The 11,039-nt window shown below is 41.7% G+C and overlaps 1 protein-coding gene across 1 annotated transcript; it reads right to left on the bottom strand.

Moving 5' to 3' along the window:
* Positions 1-1,104: 1,104 nt before the first annotated feature.
* LOC138953261 (paired box protein Pax-1-like) lies at positions 1,105-9,697 on the bottom strand. Its single transcript, XM_070325060.1, has 3 exons — positions 9,682-9,697; positions 6,438-6,857; positions 1,105-6,404 (listed from the first exon to the last, which is right to left on the bottom strand). Exons 1-3 carry the CDS (start codon positions 9,695-9,697, stop codon positions 5,881-5,883), a joined length of 960 nt encoding a protein of 319 aa, XP_070181161.1. The 3' UTR covers positions 1,105-5,880.
* Between the last annotated feature and the right edge of the window lie 1,342 nt (positions 9,698-11,039).

The following is an 11,039-nucleotide window of genomic DNA, read 5'->3' as shown; positions in this document are numbered from 1 at the left end:
GTTGGGACGGGCTTACAGCTAGTTTCGTGAAGTTTTTTTGGCCGAGCCTAAAGACGATGGTTTTCAATTCTCTACAAACATCCTTTCAAGTCGGTGAGATGTCGACTACACAAAAAAGAGCAGTTATTTCCTTACTCCACAAAGGAAAAGATTTAGGGACAGCCTAATTAATTGGAGACCAATTTCACTGCATATTATTGATGCTGCGATAGGGATTATGACGAGTACTCGGCCTGTTTTCCTTTTACACAACGTGTAGCCGGCTGGGGTAATCTGCAGTGCGTCATCTGTCCTGCTGAAGTTACATAGGTGAGCGCCAGGCCTTACAATGCAGTTGACGTTGAAGCTTCGTACATTGACGAGAAGCATTATTTGAGAATTTGAGAATGGCTCACAGGGTATGTTTTAACGATAGACCCTCCAACAAAGTAAATTTCGTAAACAGATGTGCTGTTCCGATTTCCAAAACATCAAAAAATTACAACTTTGGATGACATTCTATTTTTATTTTCCGTACACATAGAATTAAGATCTCAGTTTTCTTCTGTATCCGATTATCATTTTCATTACTGCATGCGGTTTCCGTTTCTATTTCTGTACTCATGGACATTTTATTTGAACTGTTTCAAAGAGAAAAATCCGTTCATCTTCATGAACTAATTTTATTTTGCTGGGGGCACTTACTTTAAACTCAACCGTTTAAAATGTTACGCATTGTGTTGTTTAAAAAAAAATTCTATTCAAATAGTGCAAGTATATAAATTATACTTCACGACAGACAATCAAAATCACACACACACACACACACACACACACACACACACACACACACACACACACATGCATACATACGCACACACAGACACACAGACACACTGACACACACACACAAACACACGCACACGCACGCACGCATACACGCACGCATACACACACACACACACGCACGCACGCACGCAAGCAGTCAAGCACACACACACACACACTAACACACATACACACACGCAAGCACACACACACACACACACACACACACACACACACACACACATACACACACACACTCACATCAATACAATTGCAAACAACCCTTGACACACGCAGTGTTTCTTCGGGGATTACTCCCACTTTAATCTGTTTTACTCACAAACATATCCAGAAAACAGAACAGGCTGAATAAAGATCAATCGACATTCACACACACACACACAAATACTGAACCCTTATTCTGCGGGGCTTCAAACCTTTTCATCCATATCAATAATGTTTTACACCTCAAAATACCGAAATACATCGAACACTAGTTATAATATAACGTTAAAAATCGCAAACAGTCAAATCAGATAAAAAGGCAATGAAAATCAAACGCAGGCAGTTGTTTTGAATCAAACATTAACACATTCACGTGATTCCAACTTCGAATGAAGGTCACATTTAAACACAAATTATCCAAACAAGAAAAACTTGCACTTAAATGCATTTCAAGTTATACCAATATTCTGAACTAAGACAAGAACTGTCCAAGAAAAAAACGGAGACTGGATTAAAATCTCATGAACGCACAGATAATTTTTCCTGTGTTACCATGCATTCAAGAACCATCAGCATAAGGCATAACAAATTATACAATATACATGTATTTTAGTCAAACATTTGCACAAAATAAAGCACGGTTGTTTGTTTTTGTAAGGCGCACGATATATAATTTTGGTCTGTGTCATCTTTTCAAACAATATGTTATTGCATCAATCATAAAATACGCTTGAAATAAGATCATTATTGTTCATTGTAAAAACTTGTCATATCATTCGCATACAAACGGACAGCAATCTTAATCTTTCTTTATTTGGTGTTTAACGTCGTTTTCAACCACGAAGGTTATATCGCGACGGAGCAATCTTAATACCTTCAAGCAACAACATGTACTATAGTTTAAAAACGTTTGTACTGAATGGCACCTTTATTATAGAAGACTGACACTCTTCACTCAGAGAAACTTAAAACCTGCAAATCTTTGCGAGCGGTATGCGCACAAACTAATGATTAATTGCAGATAAAAATTAACAGAACAATAGATCATCACCTTTTTTTTTATTGTACAAGTGCACACATTGTTCTTGATCTCCATGGGTTTACAAAAAAACCCATGGAAGGCCTGTAAAAAAAATTAAATAAACTCGTTTGAACGTGGAAGAAAAAGCTGCACACATACACCGCAACAAACGCTTTAGATTATGCACACTTTTCTCCCCCAAAAGCGGCGTATGGCTGCCTGAATGGCGGGGTAAAAACGGTCATACACGTAAAAATCCACTCGTTCTATAACATGAGTGAACGTGGGAGTCTAAGCCCATGAACGAAGAAGAAGAAGAAGAAGAAGAAAAAGAAGAAGAAGAAGACGCACGTGCACACTTTTCGCTTGCGTATATGTATTCATATTTACCATTTATAACCCGAAAGGCTGGCTGATTTTATTTTATTTTCAAATCATATAACAGAAAGGTGTGCCTTTATTTTAAACAACAAGCGTGAAATCGATCTCCTGGATCTTTTTAAGATTGGCATGAATGAAACTTGATTGCACGACGTAACGGGTAGAAAGTAAATAAGTGCAGGTAGAAAGTAAGTTCTTTCTAAAAGTGTTTAATTTTGCATAAAACTTTCTGCATATTGCAAGGTAAACGCAACTTGATTTTTTTTTGTAATCCCAAAATTGATTTTGAAGGCACGGAACATAATCTAATGATATGGCTAAATCACTGTCGCTTATATTTTTGCAAACGCACGAACACAAGCATGCACTCACGCACGCACTCCCGCACTCACGCACGCACTCCCGCACACACACACACACACACACACACACACACACACACACACACACACACACAACACACACACCAGATCAAAATAAATCTCCTGTTTCCAATAATTATTATGCATTATGAAGGGAGAGCAACCAAAGTATGTAAACGTTGTAAATGCATGTTGCTGAAGGCACGGTTTCAATAGGAAATGTTAAGGCACGTCAATAACGATTTTTCACAGGTGAACAACACGAAAATATTCAGCAGTGTTTTCCTTTTTCAATCATCACATTCATTGTATTGTGTATTTTAGTGGAAGCAATAAACAGAGAATTAAACACTCGCGCCCATGCCGGAGAATAAACACATCTTTTTGTTTTATTTTTGTCTCGTTGTATTACAAAAGAAATGGCTAACTCTCAAGCAAAAAAACATTGTCAACTTTAGAAAAATCAGCACGCAAATAATATTTAAGCAAAAGAGTTTTGTTTAATTTTTTTTAAAGTACCTTACAAGTGCATATGTCCTTTGTGCAATGTACAAACTTCTCTGAGATTCGCAATCAACTACCTCAGTTAAAAAAAATCAACTGTCTTTTATTCAAAGGTGGTATACGAAGTTTTGTACCGAACTAGGATTTTCGTTATATTTTTTGCTCACTAGTCTTGGTCATCACACTTTTACGACCTTCAAGTTAGAGACCATGAGAGCAAGCATGCATATATCCCGGGCTGGGCTCGACACTTTCTAAGTCAATAGCAAAACAAACAAAAACATTCAAAGAAAATAATAATGCTGCTGCACTATTACACATCACGTTCATTAATTTTGGAAATACATGTTTGGCTCGATGCAAGAAGTTGATCGTGAGCTTCAAAACAACATTAGCGCTGACTTCGCGGACGCTTTCACTGGTCTTCCGTCAAAATCAATCTTCTCCATCTTACTTACACTCATTTTACTCCTTAAAGAAGACCCAACCTTCTGTTGTTTTGGGTGTCATTGTTTTACATTTAAAAATTATACAGCTAGAAATCCCTTTCAGCCAAATAAAAAACACTGCCTAATGTGCCGCTGAAGTTGTTGACGTATTTCGCTTGAAGTGCAGACAATTTCTTTGACTGAATTTCCTTCATAACGCTCCGAACACAACTGTTTTTGTTCATGTTGCGTTGGTATGATTTTTGTTCATGTCAATTCTACATCACTTCCTTTGGTCAGGACTTTATTCAGATTAAAACTTTTAAAGATGTAAAACTTATATAAAAGGAAAACTTTTTTTTAAAGGTACAGAAATAAAAACAACATAAACAAAACTAATCAGATTTCCAGTCATGTACAAACTTTTCAGTACATGCAAACAAAATTGCTTCGGGATGCACACATGATTCAAACATACACGCTGCTACACCTGCGACCGCGTGTCCAACTGTCAAGAAAAAGTAGTGCCTATTCTTCTTGAGTATTTATACGAAAACTTCAGCATTGCCCATGAAGCATTGTGCTGAGGTCTTCCAAAGTTACAATCCATCTCCAAACAGATAGAGATATATTTTATCCTTCGAGAAGTTGCGTGTGTCTTTGATTTTAAGACCGCAGGAAAACGAAGACATCAGCAATATTTCCAAATGTCATGCCTAAAATTTCAAACGGCTTCCTATTTAGCTTCCAGTCAACAATCGCTCGTATGGACAAAATCGGTACCACGTTTCCTGAGACCTATCCAGCAGTTTGTATAAACAATGCTAAAGGAGACCATTTTAGGAAGATGTTTACAACCGTACATGGAGTTCAACGGATTTTAGGTATTACGTAAACGAGTTTGGTTTAAACAGTGTTTTATTTAATAATTGATCGGAACGTACAATGCACGATACAAATTATTTCAAATCAACGACAAGCTACAATGTGTTTCTTTGTGCTCGTTCAAAGCCAACACGAATATTGTCATACACACTGTTCATATTTTCAATGTTACGAGGTCATCTTATGTCTGCCAACCTCAACAGTACACGGCCATCATGGACATGTCAATGGCTAACTGTAATTAGCTTTTTGCCAGTGCGACCCGTCTCAAAATTGACATTTTAACAGCGTTTTGGCAGTGAAAATTGCGCTACGTTTAATTAAGGCAAAACTGTGATTCGTCTCATGGTAAATATATCAACAATGGTGATCAGCATACAAGAAAAGCGCCTTTGCGCATACTTGTACAAAGGCACTGCTTTAATTGTTGGCGCAGTTAATTATTATTAGCACCGTGTGCATATACCGCATTTTATATTGTATTTTCAAGAATTAGTACCTGATTCATACGTTCAGCACCGAAGAACTGCATATTTTGTAAATCCAACGGAAACGTTGAGTCAGTGCTCCGCTTCGTTCAAGGCTTTTCAACAGTGGACGTCTCTGATCGATAAGTTCAGGGCTGCGGAAGTTCAGAACTTCAACAGATTTACCAGCTATGCAATGATATAGTCTGAGTGCAGCTTGTGGGAGACGTTTGCAATGTCTTCAACCCATTCTGAATCCACTGCCTAGACGTGCACTATCCTCGGAGTTTTTAATGCAAATGCAGTATATTCTGAGGTCCATATTGTCTCGCAAGAGCAAAGCTTTCTTCAAGCAGACTCCGGGCTTTCCACCATCATCAAGAACAGTGTCCATCTACAGCAACAGGGCATCATCTCAGCTGCGCAAGTGCATAGGCGACACGGAGAGGCTCTTATGTGTCATTACCAGCATGTTCCTTCCAACAGCTTTCTGAACACTTGGCGATATGATAAATGTTGTAGTTTCAGCACTGGCCGATTGCCTTCAATCCAATCAGAATGCACCGTCGCCCGCCCTTAGCCTGAATGCAAAGTCTTCAGATCAGAACGGATGCAGTTTCGTTAGCCCTGTCTCACAGCAAAGACATCGCACCACTGAGTCTGAATCTAATCTGGTCAGCCCTGAACGCAATGTACTTTGAGGTCAACGTTGTCTGTCAAGAGCAACGCTTTCTTCAAGCAAGTTCAGCTCCCAGCACAACGATGTCCATCCACATAAAGAACAGGAAGGTTATTCACTCTCAGCTCTGCAAGTACATGGGCGACATGGAAGGCTTCATGTAGTAGTTGGACATGTTGGGGTAGTGCGCGGGGTTGGCGTGGGGGTGGTGGTGGTGCCCTATACCCCCCGGGGCGCTCATGGCCTCTGGAGGGGGCATGTGCATGGGCTGACCCATGGCTTGAGGGTGGCGGAAGGCCAGGAGGTCGTGGACGGAGTGCGAAGAAGGCCACGCCCTCATCATGCAAGGGGAGGGACCTCCTGGCCCTTTGCCTTGCATCATGCCTTGCAGCCCTGGGACTGGGCCTTGGTGCTGGTGGTGGGGGTGGTGGTGGGCGGCGGAGTGGGGCGCGTGGGGGTGGGGCATCATCTGGGAGGGGGACATGGGGGCGGGCATGCCCGGAGGGGCGGTGGCGCAGGAGTATGGGTAGAACTGGTTGTAGAGGGCAGCACCAGGCCCCGGAGCTGAGGTCACCACGCCCATGGGATGAGCTTTGGGGTCCAGCTGCTGCGTCTGAGAAGGACTCGACCCTCCGCTCCCTCCTCCTCCGTTCATAGCACCCCCTCCACCACCACCACCACCTCCTCCCCCTCCTCCACCACACCCGATCTTGTTCCTCAGAATCCTGCTGATGGAGCTCACAGAGGGCACATTGTACTTGTCACAGATCCCGTCCGACAGAAGCTTGTCCCGGATCTCCCAGGCGAAGATGCCCGGGTCCCTCTCCTTGTAGGTCTTGATGTGCTTCACCACGTTAGGCGTGGTCACTCTGGGCTTCGAACCTCCGATGGCACCGGGGAGAATAGACCCCGTTTCATTATAGCGTGCTAGTATCTTGCTAACACAACCGTGGGACACTCTGAGCTGCCTGGAGATGTCGCAGGGACGTACACCCAGCTGAGCCAGCTCCACGATGCGGAGTCGGATGGCGTTGGGCAAGGGTCGTCCGTTGACAAACACCCCGCCCAGCTGGTTCACCTCGCCATAGGTCTGGTGCTCTGCCAACAGAAGAATATGTAAGATATGAGAGAAAAATAAATTCTTACAAAAACGAGAATAATAAAAACTACAACGACGACAAAAGCTGCAAGAATATCAACAACAATAAAACTAACAACAAGGACAACAACACAAACATCAGCATCATCATCATCAGCGGCATCAGCATCGTCGTCGCCGTCGTCGTCGTCGTCGTCGGCGTCGGCGTCGTCGTCATCATCATCATCTACATAGAGAATACTACATGGCTTGCTGTGTCGTACCCGATTTACACGAGTTGTTTTTTTAAATATTGAACTGCGAGCGAAAGCGAGCTGTTCACTATTTGAAAAAGCAACGAGTGTAAATCTGGTACGACACAGCAAGCCATGTAGTATTCTGTTTATCCTACATACTGTACTTACGTGTATTTTACTGAAAATGTCTTGCAGTCGAGGCAGCTAAATTGAAGACGCTTGTTTTTGGAACCTCGATCTCTTCTAAAGCCTCGTGCAATCTATTACGTCAAAGCAAAGAAACGTCACTCTGAAAGTGTGGCGTGACATGTTAGTTCTAAAGATTCATCGAGGGTACTTAGGGAGCGCAATTTTTGTTTCTATAATGACGTTTGTCTCGGTGACTTTGGCATCATAAGCAGTGGAAAAACAGGTCCCTGCCATGACCTCATTTACATGATATACACACGTGTGATTTGAACGATTATTATCTCACGGGTGTCTCTCTCACGTATGTAGGATAAATCGCAGTAGAATTTTTTTCATCTTTTCGTTAACAGTTGAACAATTTAGCAATAATATATTTTGTTCATTATTACAGTTGTCAGTCATGCAGTTCCGGTTCTTCAGTTGGTTGCTTGCTTGCTTGCTTGCGTGCTGTTTTACTAGTTCACATTAACTATGTCTTGTGTGATGTATTTGAAACACCGCCCCCTCCCCACCATCTCCCTCCCTCTTGTTCAAATCCCAATGGGAAACAAAACTTTTTATAGAAATGTATCCTCATGTTTGCACAAAAGTTTGCAACACGTAACGCCCCCCATGCAACCCCTTCGCCGCAAAACAATGCAATTGCCCAGATCACTGACTGTCAGTGCCAAATGTTCCAGAAAATCCGTGGCTTCTAGGCCTGTTGACAAATTAGCTTAGACCCACTGAATCTGCACGAACATGTCCCTCCATTATTCCACAGATTGACTACGTTTGTAACGTTCTGTTTTGTTTCCCCCCTATATCATATAAACATATTTTGCCCTTCTTTTTTGCTGTTCGTTTTGGACCGAGCTATCAAGATGTGGAGCCTTACAGCAAGAGAAAGACAAGTCGCGTAAGGCGAAAATACAACATTTAGTCAAGCTGTCGAACTCACAGAATGAAACTGAACGCACTGCATTTTTTCAGCAAGACCGTACACTCGTAGCATCGTCAGTCCACCGCTCATGGCAAAGGCAGTGAAATTGACAATCCAGAAGAGCGGGGTAGTAGTTCCGCTGAGAAGGATAGCACGCTTTTCTTTATCTCTATTCTTTTTAACTTTCTGAGCTTGTTTCTAATCCAAACATATTATACCTATATGTTTTTGGAATCAGGAACCGACAAGAAATAAGATGAAATTGTTTTTAAATCGATTTCGAAACATCAATTTTAATCATAATTTTTATATTTTTAATTTTCAGAGCTTATTTGTAATCCGAATATAACATATTTATATGTTTTTGGAATCAGAAAATGATAACGAATAAGATGAAATTGTTTTTGAATCGTTTTATAAAAAATATAATTTAAATTACAATTTTCAGATTTTTAATGACCAAAGTCATCAATTAACTTTTAAGCCTCCAAGCTGAAATGCAATACCAAAGTCCGGCCTTTGTCGAAGATTGCTTGGCCAAAATTTCAATCAATTTGATTGAAAAATGAGGGTGTGACAGTGCCGTCTCAACTTTTACAAAAAGCCGGATATGACGTCATCAAAGATATTTATCAAAAAAATGAAAAAAGAGTCTGGGGATATCATACCCATGAACTCTCATGTAAAATTTCATTAAGATCGGTTCAGTAGTTTACTCTGAATCGCTCTACACACACACAGAGACACACCCACACACACACACACACACACACACACACACACACACACACACACACACACATACACCACGACCCTCGTCTCGATTCCCCCTCTATGTTAAAACATTTGGTCAAAACTTGACTCAATGTAAAAAAAAGCCCATAGCACCCATTCCCCTTGGCGAAGGCTAATAACCAGCGACACACAAACACAATACTACGCGAGTTCTAGACAGCGAAAAAAAAAGAACAGTGGTTCCATGTGCCAGCATGGTTCGCGACGTTGAATAGGGGTTCCTGGATTCTGCGCTTTTGTAGTCGTGTGTATGTGTGTGTGTGTGTGTGTGTGTGTGTGTGTGTGTGTGTGTGTGTGTGTGTGTGTGTGTGTGTGTGTGTGTGTGTGTGTATGTGTGTGTGGGTGTGTGTGGGTGTGTTTGTGTGTGTGGGTGTGTTTGTGTGTGTGCGTTCGTGCGTGCGTGCGTACGTGCGTGCGTGCGTGCGTGCGTGCGTCTGCCTGTCTGTCAATCAGTCTGTCATCCGGTCTGTCTAGACAAACCCCTCTCGCACAAAACCTACATACACCATAATATACCAACCGAAAAAGAAAAAAGTCATTAATTCGCGGTTGTTGTTTCTGGCGCGGAATTGCGGAGACTCAAGGGAACAATGGTGTGCATGTATTTTGCGTCGCCTCACTTACGAATCATGCGGAGACTGCTTTCTGGCAACCGTCATTAGACAACCCCTACACACTTACCACCGCATTCCGACATACGGGTCACTTGGGAACAAACGCCATCTTGGGTTTCACTCTCGCGTCACTCCGTCTCCGTGTCAGGCAAAAAGGGGTTTAGTTTTATTGAGGGGGAGGGCTTTTGGAACAAAAGTTTATTTCTTCATTTATTTATTTTTGTATTTCTAACCCGAAAGATATTGGCCACACCAGTTTTAATTCTTTATATAAAACAAATGTACATGTTCAGGCTTGTCGTTTAGGCAAACTGATGCTGGCAATTCTTAACAGCTTGTGCGATCACACAGCATTAGATGAAAAGTCTAAAAACTGTACTACATTACTGATCCTTTGCGATAATTATATTGCTAGCCTTGTTATTTCGTGTGTACACGCAAGCACAAGACCAAGTGCGCACGGAAAAGATCCTGTAATCCATGTCAGAGTTCGGTGGGTTATAGAAACACGAAAATATCCAGCATGCTTCCTCCGAAAGCGGCGTATGGCTGCCTTAATGGCGGGGTAAAAACGGTCATACACGTAAAATTCCACTCGTGCAAAAACACGAGTGTACGTGGGAGTTTCAGCCCACGAACGCAGAAGAAGAAGAAGAATTGGAACATTTGAATCACACTTCTGCATAAAAAAAGTATTGAAAATGGGAAGAGTCAAACTGAATACTTCTCATTGTCAAATATCAGATACAATGGATATGGTCTTTATAAATGTGTTGCAAGGAAAAGTAAGAGACAGCGAGGCCTAACAGCGTTACACATACACACACACACACACACACACACACACACACACACACACACACACACACACACACACACTAACGCTAACACTAACACTAACACAAACACTAACACACACATACACTAACGGCACACACACACACACACACACACACACACACACGCACACACACACTAACTAACACACAAACACACACACACACACTAACACACTAACACACTAACACACACACACACACACACAGACACACACACACACACAAGCAAAATCATGCAGTCATACTACACGAGATTTGGGGAACAAGTGCTAACATTTCGTGGATGGGCTGATGCACCGATTGGGGTGGAGGGTTTGAGCGAAGAGTGCATGTTTCGTTTTTACTTCACGCCGGCATCAGTGCCCATGCATGCATGATGTCTTACACTTGCGCTTTATTCGTGCACGTAAAATATTGCGATGCATAAGCAAACGATTCGTTAAAAAAAAATTCAGATGAGAGAGGTCATGGATGTGGGCGGTACGAATAGGATGAAGAAATAGGTACAAAATAGTCACGTGTTTGAAGAAGGAGATTCTGAATGAAACTCGATCGTACAATTGATAGGGAGGTTTTGTTTAACACT

The sequence above is a fragment of the Littorina saxatilis genome, linkage group LG17 (assembly GCF_037325665.1).
Source record: "Littorina saxatilis isolate snail1 linkage group LG17, US_GU_Lsax_2.0, whole genome shotgun sequence".
NCBI lineage: Eukaryota > Metazoa > Mollusca > Gastropoda > Littorinimorpha > Littorinidae > Littorina > Littorina saxatilis.
This window is presented reverse-complemented; position numbering and strand designations above follow the sequence as displayed.